Source organism: Nuphar pumila, chromosome 12 (assembly GCF_984573655.1).
Source record: "Nuphar pumila chromosome 12, dmNupPumi1.hap1.1, whole genome shotgun sequence".
Lineage (NCBI taxonomy): Eukaryota > Viridiplantae > Streptophyta > Magnoliopsida > Nymphaeales > Nymphaeaceae > Nuphar > Nuphar pumila.
Window position 1 is genome coordinate 12,282,311 of NC_143260.1, and position 22,364 is coordinate 12,304,674.

General features: G+C 37.2%; 1 protein-coding gene across 2 annotated transcripts; it reads right to left on the bottom strand.

Moving 5' to 3' along the window:
- Positions 1-333: 333 nt before the first annotated feature.
- On the bottom strand, positions 334-2,125 carry LOC149820015 (uncharacterized). 2 transcript variants are annotated; one of them, XM_089983709.1, is made up of 5 exons: positions 1,603-2,125; positions 1,390-1,494; positions 1,085-1,185; positions 781-994; positions 334-691 (listed from the first exon to the last, which is right to left on the bottom strand). In XM_089983709.1, the coding sequence occupies exons 1-5, from the start codon at positions 2,089-2,091 to the stop codon at positions 410-412; spliced, it is 1,191 nt and encodes a 396-aa protein (XP_089839835.1). In that variant the 5' UTR covers positions 2,092-2,125; the 3' UTR covers positions 334-409. The 2 variants fall into 2 exon arrangements, with proteins under 2 accessions (XP_089839835.1, XP_089839834.1); XM_089983708.1 differs by having other exon boundaries at positions 334-712.
- Positions 2,126-22,364: the final 20,239 nt, after the last annotated feature.

Genomic DNA, 22,364 nt, shown 5'->3' on the forward strand with positions numbered 1-22,364 from the left:
TAGGATTTTGACATCACAGTATCCATTCCCACTCTACTCTAGCATTCTGTTTCTTGTCCTTGTACAGCTGACCTACTTGCTAAAAATAATTCTCTCTCGAAAAACATACAAACAGGAACAAACCAAAGCAATCAAAACAGGAGCCCTCGGCTCAAATGCGGGCCTTCATATAAACCTTGTCGTTAGCCTAAAACTGCCTTCAGTGTAAGAAGGTTGATCTCTGTATTGCTTAATTCAGCCCAAAGATATCCACCTAAACACTAGTGCAGGAGAGGCAAAGCCGCACCTCTCTCTCTCTCTCTCTCTCTCTCTCTCTCTCTCTCTCTCAACACCAGCAAAATTTTCTCAGCATTCTCAAATGGAAACAAAATACCAGTCTCTAGTGTAGCTCATAAAAATATGTTTCTCCCTAAAGCTTCAAATTAAGATCAATGCAATCTTGTTTATCTGTTCCTTCAGCCTCTCTTTCAACTTCTGGCTCAGATGCCCTGACACTTGGTTCTGGACATAAAAAGCTGTAAAACTGAGATCCTGCTTGATACTGATGTTGATGAGGACGACTGCAAGGGTAGGAATAATGAAGACAATGCTGATGATGATATTGCTGAGCGACCAACCCAGTCCATTTTTCATCCATGCTCAATCTCAAGTTTGACATCAAATCTCCATTGATGGATCCTCTCGTAGTATCCTGAGTAATGAGACAATCCATCTATCACAAGTACAGAGATTAATACTGGTATCCCAGATGAGTTGTAAATCAATGTCCTACTGCATTACCTGGGATGGTCGTATTTGGTATTCATGGATATCATGGCACTCCGCGGACATTAGAGAGGACTGTTTAGATCTTGAATTTGAGGAGGATGATGAAGATGAAGGACCCAGTGTCAAAAATGCACCATCAAGACCACCATCATCTCTTGCTCTAAGATCAAATTCAGGAGGTGGCATCCAGTTTATTTGATGCGAATGAGAAAGTGAAAACGTGTCTCTGGTAACAGGGAGCAGAAAACCACCATCAATCTCCCATATAAAACCAAAGGGAGAAAAAAGCCGGAACAGAGGAAGAGAGAAACATCACCTGAAAATTGGCTTTCCATATACAACCTTATTGTGATGCACTTGAGTACTATTGCTTGAGTTATCATTCAGAAAAGACCAGGGGCGCTTGATACCAACCATCTACACTACAAACTAAGAAAATTCACAATCACGAATCGCATGTCCATAATTTTTCTTTTCAAAAAACTTGTCCACAAAAGCCAAAATTCTTTTATCACATTTATATTGATCTGAACCAAACTCATTCAAAGTAAAATGTCATATATATCAACACAAAAAATAAAAAATGGGAGAGGATGAATGAAGGAATAATGACAAACATACCTTGTCTTCCTCTGGCCACGCAGTGTCGCTATTGGTGAAGATTTGGTTTGAAGGGGGCTCCATCTGCAGATTAACTCCAGAAGATGATGTTGGTGAAAGATTCACCTGCAGAAAACATCGCAGAAAAGGTTTTTTTTTTTTAGTTTCTGCAAGATCCATTAAAATTGAAAAGATCACTTTTCCAAAGAAGAAGCTGAAGGTTTGTTGTCATACCAAAGTTGGCTGACTCCTGAACGTATTAGGATCACGAAGGATAGGAACCGGAAGGCCATAATTCTCCATGTTTCTGATAAATGGATCGTTATGAGACCAAGAAAGAGGAAGAAACGGAGGAGTGGGAGGAAAAGGAGGAGGTGGTGGTGGTGAAGAGGAGAGAGGGTGGAGATTAGGCATCGGGATAACAGGATCTTGAGAATGCTTATATGCCAAGGAACTGGAATTGGAAGGCGAAAGGAGACTAATTGGAGGAAAAGGGTTAGAGTTGGGAAAGGTTTTCTGCTGTTCTTCCAATCTTATCTTCTCCAATTGAGCAACACCAAGGCCACGTTGAGGGATTTTCTTTTGTTTAAGCTTCTTCGCAGATCTGTGATTGCCAATCCAAAAACTCTCTTCCTGAGCCATGGCCTCAGCTTCGACAGAACAACCAAAGGAAAATCTAGATACCACCTCTGTTTGACCTCTAGTTCGAAGCAGAATTGCCATCAAAAAAGAAATCTAAAACCCACATGGAAAAGATCCCAATTTTCTGCTTCAAATCCTAGATTTTATTGATTAAAGCAGAAAAAAACAGAAAAGAACAAGATAATATACAAACTTTTTTGTATTTTTTCCAGAAACCCAGATTACAAAAAATGGAGAAGAAAATGACTAACAAAATTAAAAACACACACAATAAACAGATGAAAACTCAAATATCTGGTCCTTTTCTATGTTTGTCCTCTTTTTTTGGCCTAGACTTAAAACCTCAAGCTATAAAAAAAAAGACGAAGCATCAAGAAAAAGCAAAAACAAGAAATGCTTCAGAATCATACCATTCAAAAAAGATGGGTATCTCAAATTTTCTCTCCTTTGCTGCCCATCCTTTATTGTTTTTTTAGAAGATAAATTAAGATAGAAGAATGCTACCCATCTGATATAAATGAAAAAAAAAGACACAAGAAACCAGTCGAGTAGAAAGATCGGCTGAAAATCCGACGAGAAAAAGATTGCAGTTGTGTGAAGTCCCCTCAACCTCAATCTTTACCCCTTCAGACACCACCTCCACCAACAAGATTTTTCAAAAGGGAGAGGCCAACAGAATCAGAATTCCCATCTGGTAGATCTCCAGAGCGGTTTTCTCGCCCAAATCTTCGCATCCCAGATCTTTCTCACACACACACACCAGAAAGTGTTGATCCATTCTTCCTGCTCCCACTGATTCTTAAGAAACAACCAACCAACCCACTCACTCTCTCTCTCTCCTGTAACCTGTTTGCTTTTGGTTGCCTTTTTTTAACTCACCACACCATCTCTTTTTCTAATGGAAAAGAAGGGACAGCCACTTACATCTCTAGATTTCCAAAACGAGAATGCTGTCTGTCTGTCTTGGCAGAGGCTATAAAAGCAGCCCAAACATCTCTAGTAGGTTGGCCCACCTCACCTACAAATTTCTTCTTCACTCCCCGACATTGCCCACATAACTCTTCCTCTGCCACCTTGGCCCTCACAATCCCCTTGCAGTGACCCCTCCAAATTGGCCAACCTGATCACCCTTTATTCGTGAAAGTATAAAGCCCATAATCTTTCTCAAATAGAAAAAAATATTACAAAAAACGGCCCTTATGACACTTGACGCTAAGTATCGTATGCCGATATTCCAATCGAATCCATTTGAACGTTTAGGATTAGTTTCCATTTCGTGGGGCTCCTTCTGCTAGGGTTTCTTATCATAAAAAAAAAAAATACATAGAATCGTAATCGTATGCATTGAGATGGATGGCTTAGAATTGACATATGATCCTCTCTCGACGTGGTTTAGAGATTTTTTTTTATGATCAAGCTGGGGATTAAGGCCCCCTCTTTTCTAGGAGACAAGCCCTACTGGTAACTGACCACCCCCAAAGGGTTCGAACTTGCAACGTCCCATCACATGGTGACTTGCCAAACTTCTCCTGCCAACACCCCCTCCTCCCCCAAACGTGGTATAGAGACTTGCTGAGGCATTCAAGAACCTTTTTAGAACTATAGAGCATGGTTACTAAAATAAGAAGTGGGCATGAGAAGTCGCCCTTAAAGCGTAGAGTGGATGCATAATTGGATTAATTGAAGTAGGAAGTAAAAGAAAAGAAAAAAGATAAAACCTCTGTTTTCACTTAGGCGTTGATTGAAATCTAACAGTCCATGGCAGCTGGGGAAGGAAGTATGGAATAAACAAATATTTTGTATTAGGTACTTCTCATATGCTTATTTGAAATCACCATCATAAATCCAGTCAGGACTTAGTACTTTGCAATTGTATGACATGTGAATTTCATAGTTCCTTCTCTAAATACATGTTTTCAAACACAGTTGCTAAATACCCACCCACACACAACATTGCAAGAAATAAAAAGACAACTTAGGCTGACTCGTTTTCTTAAAAAAATATTTATAAGTGTTTTTTAAAGCTTGATAATACATATATAATATGCATATTATATAATATAATATATATATATATATATATACATACATAATATAATTTATAAATAGATAATATGTAAAAACGAGACCATAATAACTCAAACCTGTAAACCAACAATTAATATATAATATAGATAATATGTAAAACGAGCCCATATGATCCCTAATAATTCAAACCAATAAACCAAAAATTAAAAAACATTAAATAAATAGAATCCCAAAAAGTACGCATCCGAACGAAGATAGCAAAAGGAAAGAGGGAGAAATGGGAGTGAGTCGACCGTTCTGCAGCTTCCCTCGCTCCCACCCACCTACCATTTCAATCCCTCCACACGACCAGAATGTCCATGGCGTCCTTGAGCTCCAAAATTGACGAGTCTCCTTCTTCTGCCATCGATTTCCTCTCCCTATACCGTCTCAAGGTTCTCTCTCCCACCCATCTCCCATTTCTTGCTCCCCTTTCTCCTTTTCTTCTTGTTGGCAGATTTGGTTCCTATAATTTCATGGTATTGACCAATCTGTCCAGTCAAGAGAATATAGGAGGAAGAGAAGAAGGAAGGCGAGGCTCGTAGCAGGAGGGTTAGGGAGAGGGTGCATGGAGTTAGGGTAGTGTTTATGTGGTTGGTGGAGAGGGCTTCGGAAAAAGGGAAAAGCACGAATCAACATGGGATTTGCCGACTAACACCTCCAGATGGTGGTAGCCGAAACGCTTTTCCAGGAGTCGGGATTCCGATTCAACTCGAAAGTTTCAATTGTTTTTTGAAAATGAGACATGAGGAGACAGGAAATTTTCAATTTTTTAATAGTAAAAGCTGTTTTTGAAGATTTTAACTTTAATAAATAGTTTTTAGCACATATAAAAGTACTCTATAATAACAAACAAGATTCAAACTACGAGCCTTTTTGATAAAAACCCAACTTACCCAATAGAATTGCAAATATATTATCTACATACTTGTATCTGAGCACCTTCGACTGGTTTGCTCGTCCGAGCCATATAACCATGTTGAAGCTTGACTAATTTAAGGTACAAACCACCTTCGAGCCAGACTTAATCGAGTCGAGCCCGAGCCTAAGTTTGTTGTGCATCCCTAAACACACGGGCATGCAGCCAAATTGGCATGGCCGCATGACATAGCCTTTATAAATGTGCAAGTGCCAACATGCAGCTGGTTGTTATTATTATTATTATCTTAAAAAAAAAAAAACAGGAGAAACAGTCTTGTCCATCGAAAATTTATTGGCATAAAGCCCATGTCTCTTTTGACCCCTAAGGAGCAATGTTGTTAATATCAGCGCTTATCATCCTGTATCGTCCCATACGTATGGTATCAGCAGAAAATCAATATTGTACTGACCTGAATTGGTTATTTTTTAATAAATAAAAAATGCTTAAAATGGAATTTTTAATAGTATTTTAACACGTTCTGATTAGCATGAAATATTTTATTATTATTTTTTAACTGATTCAAAACGATTCACCTGAGAATCAGTAGCGCAGATTCATCTGAATTTGTTGGACAAATGATTGAGGGCCAATACTGATACTACAACATTGCTAAGGAGCTTATACATGCCGCAGGTGACCAACTCATGATGTTTAATCAACTTGGTGACGTGTACTATGTGTCACCCTATTATATAAATGGAGCATTCATTGAATATATATATATATACCCTAGTAGTCATGTTCATTTTCATCATATTTGTTACTTTTAAAACACACGTTATTATTCATCGTTGACTTGTTTACACCGTAGTCTTTTGTATGAAATTGATAATCATTTACGATGTACTCGTTGTAACATTGCACAATTTTGGTTAGACCATTTTGTAAGTCACTAATTGTCCATAGAACAATAACCTTCATATTGAAGTTTTGTTTTTTGTGGACATCGTACGTGAGAACATCGTCATTTCACAGTATTTTCAGTTCATCAATCAATGACCTTAAATATACATCAAAATTTTAACTCGGAGAGGTCGGACCAGAGATCAATAGAGACAAGAAAAGATTTTGACGCTTCATACACAAACTTGAAGAAAGGTTGTATGGTGTGACAAATATTGGCCAACACGAGTATGAAGTTGATTTACCCCCAAATAGATTAAATTCATATGTACATAAAATGAGCCTAATATTTCTCGCTTCCATTGTGAATGTCTGATAAGTACGATCAAAGTACTTTTAAGCTTCCACATCAATATGATGCGTGATCTTGTCTTCATCATGTCGAACTTTATTTGCATGACACCTCCTATGTTTAGCTGTCCTCGAAGACATATACAATGGTTGCAATCTAAGGGTGAGAGGGAAGTAGCAGAGCGACTTGTATGACACTTCTTTTGACCTCGTGCTACTATTGCCTCTTGTCTTTGTCTTGAACCGATGATGCCCACACGACGGATATAATCTGCTATTTTCTTGAGCTTTAAAATACAACATGCAGTGATTTGGACAAGCATCTACCTTTTGATACCCCATAGCTAGAGAGTTAACAATAACCTTCGCACGATAGAAATTTTGTGGTAATTTCTCATCTTTGGGCAACATACTTTTTACAATAGATCATAGACGGTCAAAACATAATTGACTTAAATTATACTCGGGCATCAAATTCAGTAGTTGGAGAACTGCAGACAAGATAGTGTGACTCTCACAACCATTCCAAAGTGGCTCATCAACATCTCTAAGTAAGTCATAAAATCTTCTAGTTGTATCGTTTGTTGCTTCTTCCTCTACCCAAGTCAGTACATCACTAGGACCCATAGCAGAATCTAGTTCTGGTCCTGCGGTATCAAATATCAAATCCATATATGGATTGTCGTGCACCACATCCACCCATACATCAAAATTATTCTAAAATTCTTCACCATGAAGCATCCAATTCTGATAATCACTCACAAAACCCTTCATGTATAGGTGATGTCTAACGCCATGAGGTGTTACAAATCGATTGTTCTTACACATCATGCAGGGATACCTAATCCGACCAGTGGGATCCACTGTACTGATACTTGCCGTTGTAAATTCAATAAAACTATCAACACCATTCATATATTCAATCGATACCTCACTGTCAACTATCTTACGGTACATTCATTCACGGTTTGCAGTCATTTTGTCTTATGATATTATGGATATTATCCTAAGCAGTTAAAAGAGAATCATAAAAATGTTATGATGAAGAAAATATCTAATTTATTATACATTGATGGTGGATGTAATGATTTGATATATATATCACACACACACACACACACACACACACACACACACATATATATATATATATATATATATATATATATATATATATATATATATATATATATGATGTCATTCAATCACAAAAACTATGATGCATGCATTGATAACTTAATATTTTCATATGCAAAACCATCACATCATATTTACACTCATCACAAGGATATTTAGAATGATAAAACCACATTCATCAACACGATATATTCATTTGAAGTATGTTTTCATAATACAATTTTACATGGAAGACATAATCAAATTAAAAATAACTTCATGCAAGAATGAATACAATCACATCAACACTACAAGAAACCTGTGGATTAGCGACAACCTAAATTCGTCGCTAATCCGACGCTAATCCGTCGCTAAACTGTTTAGCGACGGATTAGCATCGGATTAGCGACGGATAACTTTCATCGCGAATTTTTCGACGCTAAGTAGTGCCACAACTTATCCGCCGCTAATTCCGTCGCTAATTTGCGATGGATTAGCGACGAATATGATTCATCGCTAGTCCTTCGTTATTTTAAATTAGCGATGGATAATATTCGTCGCTAATCCGTTGTTAAATTTAAAAAAAATAAAAAAAAATGCTCGCTGCCGACGCGTTCTCCGGCAGGGAGCAATTTTTTTTGTACAGAACCGGCGTCGGGACGCTCTTCCGCAGCGAGCCAGTCACGGCTGGAGACGGGATCCGGCGAGGGAGACGGGATCCGGTGAGGGAGAGGCGGAACAGGCGGTGGAGACTGCCGAGGGGCACCGCCGGGAGGAGCGGTCAAGGCAGGCGGCGTAGCCAGGGTTCACGGGGGAGAACTTGCAGGAGGCGTCGGGCTGGACGACGACGCGGAGGATGGAGGTGCCATTGGTGCCCGAGCAGTCTCCATCGAGAGGTGCCTGAGAATGGAGGATGGAGGTGCTGTCGGGCTGGACGACGAGACGACGACAAAGGGATCGCTACAGAGCGGCTGCAGAAGTTGCGCGTGGTGCGAGAGGTGCCGTCGGGCTGGACGATGAGACGGGGACGGAGGGATCGGTGCAAAGCAGCTGCAGAAGCTGCGCGTGGTGCCTGAGAAGGACAACCTCCGTGGTGTGAGAGGTTGTTGCGCATCGTCAGAGGAAGGTGGGGATGGTTTAAATCGAACGGGAGGAGGGAAAAACAGAGGGAAGAAAATTTTTGAACGGGGAGGGGAGGGAAAATTTCGCGCCTCAGGCGAGACGGGTTTAAATCGAAAATTAGCGACGGAATTAGCGAGGGAATTTTTCTGTCCCTAACCCGTCGCTAATTAGCGACAGATTAGGGACGGAAAAATTCCCTCGCTAATTCCGTCGCTAATTATCATTTTTTGTAGTGTTTTGGCGACAAAAAAACATTGTCGTTAATCCGTCGCTAATTAGCGACAGATATATTTCCGTCGCTAATTTTGCAAAAAATTCAAATGTTAGCGATAAATAGTTTTTACTCGCTGATCTATCGCAAATTTGCGACGGAAAAAATCCGTCGCAAATATCCGTCGCTAATTAGCATTTTTCTTGTAGTGCAAACATGACAATACAATCACTCATTCATACCACAACAATGTCAAACATGTACCTACAACAAATACACTTCAATATCCCACTAACTACTACCATGACTAGCATGAAATCCGAACTCCAAAAATAAGAGCACTTCTATTGTCATACATTCAAATCATGTTCAGCATGATCTCCGAACTCCAGCAAAGCAGTCCTAGATATTTACAACTAAATGAGTGTTTGAACAGAAAAGTGTTGCATCCAAGAAATTAAATAACCTGTGATGCGCCTGCATCACTTACTCACCACAAGTATTTACTCGATTTGCATGCTTTTGCCTTTGCATTTTTCTTATTTCTTTTTGCATAGTATTTTTAGCCGCATGCGATGCTTAGTACTAATCATTGCACAATTACCTCAGCTACGCACCTGCAAAGCACAAATGTACAAACAAAAGATTAACCTGCGGTGCCTTTTTTATGGGTGTGTCGTCGACTGAAATGTTGGCTCACAGCATGATGGAGTGAGGCAAGCGGGGGATTACCATAGTCGTGCACTCTGTGTGCGGTGGATTGCCGCAGCTCGCATGAAGCGTTAAAAGTTTGCTTGAACTGTAAAAGTGATTTCTCATCTCAGCTTAGCGACCCCAGGTCAGGTGAGGCCACCCGCTGAGTTTAAGCATATCAATAAGCATAGGAAAAGAAACTTACAAGGATTCTCCTAGTAACGGCGAGTGAACCGGGAATAGCCCAACTTGAGAATCGGTAGGCTTCGCTTACCGAATTGTAGTATGCAGAAGCGTCTTCACCGACGAACTGGACTCAAGTCCTTTGGAAGGGGGCGTCAGAGAGGGTGAGAGCCCAGTCGTGTCCGGACTCTGTCACACCACGAGGCGCTGTCAACGAGTCGGGTTGTTTGGGGGTCATCGACACACGGCGTCGTCGGTGCTCAGGGGTCATCGGAGGTGACAAATGGCACACAACGGCATCGGTGCTCGGGGGTCATCGGCGGCAACAGATGGCACACGGCGGCATCGGTGCTCAGGGGTAGTCGGCGGTGGCACACGACGGCGAGAGATAGAGTGAGGGAAGAAGGAGGTGAAGAGGAGGGTGGCAGGCGACAGGTGGTGGGCGATAGACGAAGGGCGACGGGCGGCCGACGATGGGTGATAAAATGAAATAGAAAGGATCTCGCATTAGGGTTTTACGAGAAATTTAGCGACGGCTTAGCGACGAAAAAATTTTGTCGCAAACACGTCACAAATTTGTGAAAGAGTAGCGGCGGAAAATTGGTGTCGCTCATCTGTCGCAAAGTTGCGACAAAGTGTGAGATGAAATTCATTCGTCGCAAATTTACGACGACATTTGCGATGGAATTTTTTCGTCGCAAATTCCGCAACTAATTCCAATTTTGGAGATGGATAGTTTTCTCTCGCTAATCCATCGCAACATTGCGGCGGATTTTTTTTGTCACAAATTTTTGTCACTAAATAACATTTTTCTTGCCGTGTAAAGTCAGTTTCCATTAAAAACAACATGCATGTAAGTCACATCTATCATGTTTGGAAAAAATAATAAAACATAGAGTTTGCTAAGTAGTGTGTATATACAAACTATTGTAGCATATATATATATATATATATATATATATATATATATATATATATATATATATATATATATATATATATAGAGAGAGAGAGAGAGAGAGAGAGAGAGAGAGAGAGAGAGAGAGAGGGAGATGAGTAGCTTCTAAACAACATATTTGCATGTGTTTCTTGCTTAATCCTAACATGTAAATGCATTCATCATTGCTTGTTCACTAAAAACCATGCTTCAGATCAAATCAATTCGATGAAAAATCTTGATTTATATTTCACCAAGTTTTGGTATAGTATGAGTTATTGATTTTCTATCACTTTAAATGTGCATCTAAACACGGAAAATTTCTAATCTAACTTGCTGCAGTCCTTGGTGAATATGGCATTATCTGAAAGTAAAATGTAAGTGCTGCAAGGTCTTTTAATGTATGAGTGGGTGGGTGGAACTTCGATGGTGGTATGATGATCAATACTACATTTTTAACAAGTCAAGCTCCATGTGCCACGAGGGGCCAGAAGTTAATAAAACGTGGACATATCAAGAAAAAATCACAGAACTTTCTAGTGGAAGCAAGTCTCAAAAGTTTTTTTTTTACGAACCTGAGTCCGTGTTCACAGTGTAAAACTGTATGAGTACAGCCCCCGTCCGTAAAGATAGTTATTCATCTGGTAAAAGCAGCAAAGGACACACACTTCAAGTATGGAACTCTTGACCTCCATCAACTTAAAAGCCCTAAGGCAATCCGTCTAGCCAGGTGTGTGAAGCCCTTGTGGACAGTCACATCTAAAAGCTTATTTTCCACACCCACAACTTATTTTAAAAAATGAACTGCAAGTTTTTTGTGCAACACAACTTCATGTTTTTTTAATCAGCATCATATTAACTTTAGGTTGACATTAAGGTGGAATCATTAGCTAGTGCCCAATTAGTGTTGATCAGGAATCTAAGAAATATATAGGGTCTGATTTAGGTCCCATGTTTGTATATGAATGTTGAATCTTGCAAAAAATCAAAATCTTACAAATCTGATAAAAAATATTTTTATCCAAATTAAAATCTGAATCTAAATCCTATCCAAGATTCGTATCCAAGCAAAATATTTCAGAACTAGATTGGATGTTCGACTGCACCTGATCCATTTTCACCAACAAGTGGGGTATGGTTACAACCAGAATCCAATTCACTTTGGTACCATCCCTAGTTATATGAGGAAGAACAAGGATCAATGACCATTTTCCTCCAACCCTTTCTCTTTCTTCTTCTTTCCTTTTTTTTCTCCAACTTTGCCCACTTGTAAAAAAAAAGGTAGTTTGTAATGATTCCTTGTTGAGCTGAAAGGGGTCAGACGTGGGATGATTTTAGAGCCAGCATCTGCATTTATTTAATAGAGATGGATGCGGTTCAGATATATAGGTTGGATATATCCTAGTGCCCTCTTCCACATCCATGTAGATCTCATTTGTATTTTTGAAACATAAAAATGTGTTACAAATGGACCTTGTTGATACTGGATTTTAGTCGGATTTGACTAGCATTTTAAGAAACACACACAGAGAGAGAGAGAGAGAGGGATTCCACCTGCCAATCAGACAACCATGATCAGTGGTAGTGATAAAAACAGGCCAGACTTGTCAGATGTAGGCATTATAATCAAATCCTGCATTATTGACAAGAAAGGAAATGAAGTCCAATCGACTGTTCACCCTAATTTGATGGATTTTTTTTTTTTTTTTGCATATAAAGAAGTTTGGATCTTGAATAGACTCCAGTATTTGAAGACTAAAACTGAACTTGATATTAAAAGCTTATTGCAATCCTCTACATGAGCAACGTGCAGTTCAAAGCACAGTTTCTTTCATGTGGGAAAACGCCAGTATTAATTATCTCATTCTACTAATTCATGCTGATGCATGGCAACCTAAGGTCTATTCCTCAACATCATCTTCAACAACCTCCATGTCTCATCTTCGTAGGGTCATCATTTTTATGTCCTATTTTATCATTTATTCAATTGTATCTAATAAGCCTCCTTTCTTAATTAAGATGTAGCAAGATCTGATTCTACTCTTCTTCCTTTTGCATTCTGGAATAGACGAGTCCACCTAATCGCCCTCCATCAGGTCATAGGCCCCACACCTGACAGGCATTATCCCCAAGATAGAGGGTGATCAGGTGCGTAAGGCACAAAAAATTGTGCCATGTGATGGCACCTGATCCGGACTCAGAAGAGACAAACATGCAAAGTCTTTCGGCATTATTTTCATTATACTAGTAGCTTTTCATATGGTGAATTTTTTTATTGAATTCTTTGCTGAATTTTTGTCTTTTTTTTTATGAGCTATCTAATGTTAGATACCCGATAAATGGAGAATGAAAACCTTCCCAATGGAAACCCTCCCAAACCTCCCCCAATGAAAATTTTTTGGTATTCTTTTTCAAATTTTTGACAGTACAGATGTGTTCAGCATGATTGATTTACTATAAATCAATACTTAGATCATGAATTTTGGATTGAAAATTGGTATTTGGAGCCTCAAAAATTTATGAAAATTATACGCTGTTAATTTTGAATCTTATAAAAACCTATCCATACATCGAAATCAAATGCTTCAAGAACTGATTCCTATAAAAACAAGCATATAGATCACATCTGTACGGTCAGAATTTTGAAAAACACTAAAAATCCAATAAAATATCCATTAAAAAGGTTTGGGAGGGTCTTCCAATGGGGAGGTTTTCATTTTCCCCTGATAAATTATCTAATGTTAGATAGCCTTGAACCCTTGAAAATTTTGAAAATATATGTATTTTATAGGTCTGTATCTCCGAATGCATATCTAGAATCAGATTGCAGTATCAAGTAGATGCAAACTTTTTTAATGATGACCATGCCTCCCCTTAATATGGACACATAAAAGAAAGCTTTCCAAGATACAAGCCAACAAACTGGAATCCACCTTCACTTCATGTGATTTTGTGTTTGTCATGACAAATTTGGTCCCCCTTACACTTTCCCAATCTGGATGTAAACAAGGGAAAAGTTTTCTAAGGTTCCCCATCCATTTTGTCATTCACAGTAATGATGTATGATTTTACAACTCACAACTTAGAGTAGGTCTTGTGTATGAACAAAGTTAATGAGCCTAGTTGTACCTATATAATTCATTGGATACTTTGCATATCCGTGATGCTTGTGGTCCTGATATCAATCTCTCGTGTGAAAAGAAATAGCAGTGAGACGGGACCCTGAAACCAACAAGGGCCCACTCACTTTGACAAAAGCAAGGTCGTTGCTAAAGGGGAATCAATTTATTGCTCATTCCAAAAACCCCAATGGAAGTACATACCTTGTTTGTATCAACAAGAGTCTTAATGAAAGCACAGGATCAGGCCAGGATATGCAGATCCCACATGGTATTTTTTTTGTCTTTATAAAAGTGGGGATGAATAGGATCTCATTGTGTTCATCCCCATAGCAATCTACATCCTTGCTGAAGCAGCATCCTTTCTAAACTGCCATCTTGCTTCATGTACTGCTCTTTAAGTGCTTGATGGATTGGATTCATATTAAATGCTCTAACCTAACTAAGATATAGAAATAAATATGTTCTAACATAACTAAGATATAGAAATAAATATGCAACATTTCTGTACTTCCCCAGGATCGCACATTTTTAACAGGAATCCCTATTGAATCAAATTATCCTGAACTTGTTTTCTTCTTTCTATTAACAAAAGGGAGTAATTAGAATAATAAGATTCTCTTACATGTATTTTCCATAAAAGGATAAACCGCTATACTGATTTCTATGTACTTTAGATCTACATCCTTTGCTCTCTCTCTCTCTCTCTCTGTATATATATATATATATATATATATATATATATATATATATATATATATATATATATATATATATATATATATATATTATGAAAGGCAAGCTGGGGTTAGGCAGACCCTACCTATTACACAACGTACCATTGGGTTTTGAACTTGCAACATCCCAACACACGGTGACCTGCACTAACAGCTCCTACCAAACAAGTGGAGACCCGTTGGTACTTATAATATATAATTACAATGCAATGGAGAGTAACTAGAATATGAGAACTAGAAATATGGGCATTTCCAACACTTTTTTTTTGCAAATCCAACCATGTGGATATGCTTGGTATGGTGAATTTGCTAGGAATCAACTGTTGGATCATGTAATTTTGATGAAAAAATGTGATTTTTGAATGCTTGAATATTTCTGAAGATTATGAGCCATTGATTTTAAAACCTTAAAAAAATCACGTTTATGCATCAAAATCGGATTATTCAAGAGCGGGTTCTTATAAATCCAAGCATGTAGATCACATCCGTACAGTTAGATTCAAGAGAAAAGGACAAAAAATCATGAAAATAGCGGTTCACAATTAGTTCTCATACTCTAGTGATTCATGCAATGGATATGCTCACTTTATAAATTTTTTAAACTTTACTCACTTTATAATTATAATAGAATTTTCATTATAATTATAATAGATCACATCCGTACAGTTAGATTCAAGAGAAAAGGACAAAAATTCATGAAAATAGTGGTTCACAATTAGTTCTCATGTCCTATTGATTCATGCAATGGATATGCTCACTTTATAAATTTTAAAATTTTACTCACTTTATAATTATAATAGAAGTTTTCATTATAATTATAACACTAAGTATCAATTAAATACATAGAGCCACTTTTGAAAAACAGATAAGTTTTTTTTTTTTTTGACAAAGACGTAGATGGTGCTTACTTTTGGCACCATTCTTTGTTTTGGCCAGACTAGAGAAATATGTCAAACGTGACTAATCCATTGCTCAAAATATGTCAAACATGGCCACTTGATTTTTTTTCTTGACACTTTTTCCATTTTGTCGCCTAAAAAAATAGATGCCTTGGTCAAACCACTTGTCTTGGTTATTTGGAAAAATCAAGCATCATGTGGGTTGTCTCCTAAAAAATCCGGCGCTTGAATTTTTTGACAGCAAAAGTGTTAACAATAAATTCCCCATATTTGTTATATTTTATAGCTTGCAGTTAGTATTGATATTTCTAATAAAAGCAAGCCATCTACATTGTTTCCCGTTTTATTTTCCTTTTTTTCTTGTAACTAAACATGCCACTTAAAAGGGTTAATCTTTGGTGCTATTGAAGCTGCAGAACTATTGAGCATAAATCACCTTCTTTTCATACATTTTAACTTTCTTTTTTTAGATAAAATCTTATAGATGTGATCTAGAAGGTTTGTTTAGTACAAAATGAGTTTTGAATCATGTGATTGTAACATATAAGCAGTTTTTTTAAGAACTTCAAACATCAATGGCTAATGATGAACTAAAATTTCACTATTCAAAATGTTATATTTGTACGTAGATGAAATAACATGAACTATGGTTTGTTCCTTAGGAAACAAACCATGCTAAACACATTTATGTGGTCATATTGAGCTGACAAAGTTTGAACATATGATTTGGAGCTAAATAGGTCCATGCCTTCAATAGCACCAAATATTAAACCCTTAAAAAGTCCACTTTTATGCTACCTAATTAGTGGGAGCCATAGTCACAAACGGCAAAATCTCATTTTTCAAAAAACTTGCAAGAATTTGATTTTTTTTCATAAATCTTGCATTTTTTTGGCAAAATCTCTGCAATAAAAAAATTAATTAAAAAATATATAAATTAATTTTATAAGAAAATATTAATAAAATTTATTTAAAAATAAAAATACACAGTTTTTCACGATAAATAGCTGTTTAAAACATAAATAGCAGTATTTATGTTTTTTCATAAATCTCACGATATTTTGAAAATCTCACGAGAAATTGCCGTTTTAAACTTTCAGGCAATTTATGGTGATATTTGTCACTGGGGGGGGGGGCAGTGGCAAGAAACAAATACTTTTTAAAGAAAATAAAATGTTTCAAAATAAATAATGACCGCCTATTCGCTAAACTTTGTGATTTGATAGTCCACCAGAGGTCTTTTCCAAGAAAGAGACACCTCAGTTAAGGATGAATAGATGTGGCATGAAGCATGCTTGCCTATATAGAACAGACTATCAAATTAAGAAATCACTGCCCTTTCAAGTATCTTGTAAAGAAATACCTTATTGAGATTGTTGAATTATTTCTTCCTTGTTATCTTTGGCATTAAAGTGCCTGTCTACATGGAAAATTTATGGTTAACCTTGGATGCACTGTAGGGTTAACTAGCTAAATGTAAATTTCCCGTTTAAGTAAGCCCACAGAGTTTTATGGCAGACAGAGCCAGCGCGGCTAGGTCTCTGACTTGAAGGTGGTGGTTAACCATGTAAATATAAAAAAAGAAAAGAAAATCATCAATTCATTGGCTGAAAAAAATTAATAGGCTCCAAGTACAATTACCACTTCTATAAGTGGTAAATTAGATTACAACAGTTGTGGCCATACTTTTATCCTACAGATTCAGGGCAGGAGAAAATTACAAGGTGGGATTCTTATACAATGATTCTCCAAGCAAAATAACTTCTGCCCCTGTGAGAATTCTCACCTCGATAACCAATTGAACACTAGTTTGGCATGCTTTTGCCAAATCAGTTCCCCTTCATAAAATCTTAACCTAGATGAGCAAAGCAAGAACTTGATTTACCTTTTTTTTTTTACTTTTCATTTTCTTTTTAGCTAGGCAATGGGAAAACCTCCATTACCCAGTGCACCTTGGCAGGCCTCAGCTGGTAAAACCTTTGTGGTCTCCCTGGAATATCAAAGAGTACACCCAGCTTTGACCTTGTGGCAAGGGATGCTTCTGGTAGCCTTTGAAGTAGTGACGTCCGGTCAACTTGGTGACATTCACAAGTCGTTGCCGGCAAGATAAGCGGAGTCCTTGAGGGCTAGAACTTTATTAACTTTTTTTTTTTGAAAGGCAAGCTGGGGTTACCAGATTTTAATAATAAATGGAAATTTTCAGTACACTATAAATCTTCTCTCGTGGGGAACCAGTACCTGCCAAAACTTCTGAATTCCCCCCTTTGGCCAAGTATCTTGATATCATATTAGATCTGTGTTTGGCTTTCTGTATACAAAAAAAGATTAAAGCTATACAAAATGGATTTCAAGTTAGGTGGAATACCTGAGATCTGGTTGTTACCTCTAAGAAGTTGACTGATCTTCGAGACTAGATCAGCCTGACCACTTTCCAAAACAATTTTTCAACTTGGATCAGCCAGGGTGAGGATTCGAGGCCAGCCACACCATTCCCTGTCATTCATATTTCCTTCCATCGAGAAACATCCGGCTTTGATGATGAAGTATCCCATATGATTACGAATTGTGAAACCGAAATGCCATGCAGTTTGGAAGAACCCACTTATTGAAATCTGGAACCATCCTGGTTTTGGAGGGAACCAGCAGTGAAGCCAGAGAACTTGATTAACTTTGGCAACATGAAGTTCATATATAAGATATCAAATAAACAATTGATCAAAAGAGACAAAGAATCTCTGGCCATCCCTCTCATAGAGTGACACCACTTGATGAAAGAAACAAGGTCTCTCTCTCTCTCTCTCTCTCTCTCTCTCTCTGGTTCTTCAATCCAACCCAAACCTAAATATCTTATGATCTTGACCCATTCTATACTCGTGTGGTTTTGGGCTCCGTTTGGATGACACCCAAAACTAGGTTTTGGTGTTTATTTGGATGACTCCATACTTCGTTTTTATGAACAATAAGGTTTAGCAAAACCTAGATTAAACCAAGTTTTAGAAAAGTTGCATTATCTCAGTTTTTTCATGAGGTAACCCAGTTTATCGGGTTTACCCTGCCCACCACTCTTCACATTCTGAAGATTGAACAAGATCCAGGTGATGTTGAATTGGATCCACAACACATCCCACACGTTGACATGGGCCCACATGCTATGGAGGAAAGATTCAATGTTACGAAGAAAAGTTTCATTATTAAGAATTGCTATCTTGGTGATTGTATAAGACAAGAAAACCTTAATTTCTCACAAAACAAATGATAAGGAAAATAAAATTATCCAATCAAGAAGAAGGAAAGAAAGCTTGACTCATCCAACAAGATTCCTCAGAAATATTTTCAATCGTCCTTGTAATCAAGAGAAGTCTAGCCTAAGTAGGAAACTCTTGTATCCAACAAGTTTCCAAAATTTTGCACATATTGAAATTGTAAATAAGAAGGGAGGACATCTCATATTTATCGTGTGATAGAGAGAGAGGTTTTATAGTGAACATAAGTCAAGTTGGACTGATCCACTCTAAATCGTGAGTATCTGTGTGTGTGAGTTGCATTTTTTCATGGTACCAGAGCCTATTGGCTCTCACAAGTGTTTGAATATGTGTTGTTTTCTAGTTTGTGGTCATGGTGTCAAGATCTTTTTCGCTTGCTCCCAATCCAGTCATTCAATGATACACATTTTTCTCACTAGTGTCTATCAAGGTAGATTGAAACAACTACCTCTTGTAGATCTCGCAAATCGAGTCCATTATGTTCAGTCAAGACCTCATCAAATATGTTGATGAGTCTTATTATGCACCAAACCAATTTATTACAGAAGGCGATCCTTCAAAACCCAACTCTGAGTATGTTATTTGGAAGCATGACCAACTCGCATTGATTTGATCAATGCTATTGATATAGAGGTCGTGTTACGGCAAATCTTCTCTGCTCGGGATGCATGGATTACATTAGAACAATCTTATGCATTTCATTCAAGTCTTATAATTCTATAACTGAAATATGATACTTAGAACGTAAAGAAAGAAGATATGACCATAGTAGAATATTTAAACCATGTTAAATTTATTATGAATTCTTTGTGTTGTTGATGTTGTTGATGAACTAGTTTTTGATGAAAATCTGGTTCAATATATGTTGAATAGACTAACCCGAGATTATGAGAGTTTCATTACCACCGTTGCTACCTTTGCTCTAAAAAAGTTGCCAAAGTACTGAAATTTATGATCTCTTACTTAATCAAGAAAAAAGACTTCAAATGTTAAATCATAAGCCTCTTTAGCAAGCTGAGACATTGGTTGTCTTCTCTTAAAGAGGGTGTAGCTGAGGTCATGGTAATCATGGGAGAAGGGCTGGTCATTTCAAATCTTTCTTCTAAGTTTTTCAGAATTTAGGTGCTAGAGGCAACTAGGGGCAACCAAGAGCCTCCCAACCTGATGGTGGCCAATGGGATGGCCAAGTGTTGCATCAGTTCTGTGGACGCAAGAACCACACTGCATGCATGTATTATAATATTCCTAAGGCTTTTGCAGCAATGGTGTTAAATAGTAAGCATGCTTATTCATGGTACCCTGATACAGGAGCCACACATCACATGTCAACAAATGACCAAAATATGATAAACCAGTTCAAATATCTTAGGCGTGAAGGAGTTATAGTTGACAATAGTGCAAATTTACCAATTGCAAACATAGGTAATATTTCTTTGACTACTCATGAAAATAAATTTTCTCTCTTAGATGTTCTTCATGTGTGTAGCATAAAAAAAATCTCTTGTCGGTTGTCAAGTTTACTCGAGATAATGGTTGTCGCTTTGAATTCAATGTTGATGATTTTTGTATTAAGGATCAGAAGAACAAGATTACTCTCCTAAGATGACTAAGTAGAGGAGGACAATACCCTTAGCCAATTCAGCCCCATGATAGCAAGAAAAGTGATAAAACTATTTTTGGTGAAACTCATTTTACTGAGGTGTCTCATAATTTTTCTAAGAACATTTGGGACATGTTAACTTTAGGACATTGAATTTGCTTGGAAAGAATAAATTGATATCATGTAATGGTGATGGTTATGATTCATGTAATGATAATTCATGTCGTAGTTGCATTATGAACAAGATTCATAAGCTTTCTTTTGAGAGAGCTAAATTCTCTACTAGTTCAACTTTAGAGGTCGTTCATGTCGACCTGTGGGGTCCTGCCTCTTCTCCTTCGCGAGAAGGATATAATTATTATTTGCTTTTGGTTGATAACTATTTTAGGTTCTCTTAGATTTTTTCATTGTTTAGAAAGTTAAATGCTATATTATGTTTTGAAAACTTTAAAACAATAGTTAAGAATCAACTTGATAGAAAAATTAAAATTTTACACACTTGTAAAAGAGGAGAATTTGTTAGTGGTACCTTTTATGATTTCTTTAACAAATATGGAATAAAGAGGTGGTTGTCTTATCCACATACGCCTTAACAAAATAGAATTGTTGAGCAAAAACATAAACATATTCATGAAATATGGATGTCTTTTTGGTGCATGCCTCTTTAAATGTAGTTTTTGGTTGATGTTTTTTGTACAATTGTTTATTTGATAAATGGTATCCCAACAAATCTCCATATGAATTATTGTTGAAATGTGTGTCGGGTTATGATCATCTTAAAATTTTTGGATGCACTTGCTATCCATATTTGAGACTATGTAAACTCAAAATTATTGCCTGAATCTAAGGTATGCATGTTTATTGGATATGGCATCAATTACAAGGGCTATGTTTGTTTCAATCATGTTACAAAGAATGTTTTTATTTTCAAACATGTAATCTTTGATGAGTCTAATTTTTTATATGCTGGAACAAAAGGACCTATTGTTGACAGGGAAATTGCCTCTCCAATCCAAAATAAAAACCATACTCAATTACCATTGAAAAACTTGATAATATCATTTTAACTAGTTTCAGTCATGCTTCTCCAGAAGAAACTGTGCACCAATATCAAATCCAAGGAAACAAAGATGTTGGTCTTAGTTCTCCTATGTCTCCAAGAGAGTCATGTTATACCCATAGAGGAACCAAGCCAAGTTTGAGTTTTGAGTCATTTGGGATAAACTTTGTTGTTGACCTCACCAATCAAGGTCCGATCAGGACACACCATATGACTACCAGGTCATAGGATGAGACGTTGAAACCAATGTTGTTTGTTGCTATGAAATATCTCATTCATATTGGTCTCTTGTGTGAAGTAGTGCAAGAATAAAAAGAACCACAATTCTGACCATCAGGAACCAAAATGACAACTTGCCATGGAAGAGGAAATGGGTGCCTTAAAAATCAGACTTGGGCGCTTGTTCTCCCCACAGTTGTCAGTAATATAGTAGGTTGTAAATAGATCTATAAGATAAAATGACATGTTGATCAGTCAATCGCCTAGTACAAAGCAAGATTAGTTGTCAAGGGGTATAGTCAACTGAAAGGTATAGATTATTTTGAGACATTCAGTCTCATGATCAAACTCATATTTATTAAAGCGGTCCTCTTAATTGTCGTTATCTCTGGTTGGCAGATCTATCAATTAGATGTTAACAATGCTTTTTTGCATGGTTTTATAAAGAAAGATGTTTACATGTTGCAACCTCTAGGTTTTGAGGATAAACGTCAACTTGACAGTGTAAGCTCAACAAAGCTTTATATGGGTTAAAACAGGCTCCATGTGCATGGTTTGAAAAACTAAATGTGTACTTAAAAAATTAAAATTAATTGAGTATCAAGCTGACTCGTCTCTGTTTATTTGCTATTAAGATGAGATAAAAATGCATATTTTTGATATACGTTGATGATATTATAATAACACAAAGCTTTCACAATGAAGCCAAGAATATTATTCAAGCTTTTAGTTAAGAGTTTTCTATCACAGATCTGGGTTATTTACACTTTCTTGGGCATAAAAGTAATGCATGATCCAGCAGGAGTTATTTTGACTTGGAAAATATATTATTGATCTCCTATTGAACTTCAATATGATTGATTGTAAATTGGTTGTTACTTTTGTTGTTAATGTTTCTCTTTCAAATTTAATGGAGAGTTACTAGATAATGCAATCTAGTATAAAAGCATTATGGGAATTTTGCAATATGCCACTTTTACAGGACCTAACATAGCCTAATCTATTAACGAGA

Bases quoted from the DNA above. Each gene is read 5' to 3' on its own strand.
- LOC149820015 (XM_089983708.1), bottom strand. From the start codon at position 2,091: ATGGCAATTCTGCTTCGAACTAGAGGTCAAACAGAGGTGGTATCTAGA. The intron at 1,495-1,602 runs GTATGACAACAA...TGTTTTCTGCAG, and splicing joins TCAGGAGTCAGCCAACTTTG to GTGAATCTTTCACCAACATC. The intron at 713-780 runs GTAATGCAGTAG...TACTTGTGATAG, and splicing joins ACCAAATACGACCATCCCAG to ATGGATTGTCTCATTACTCA.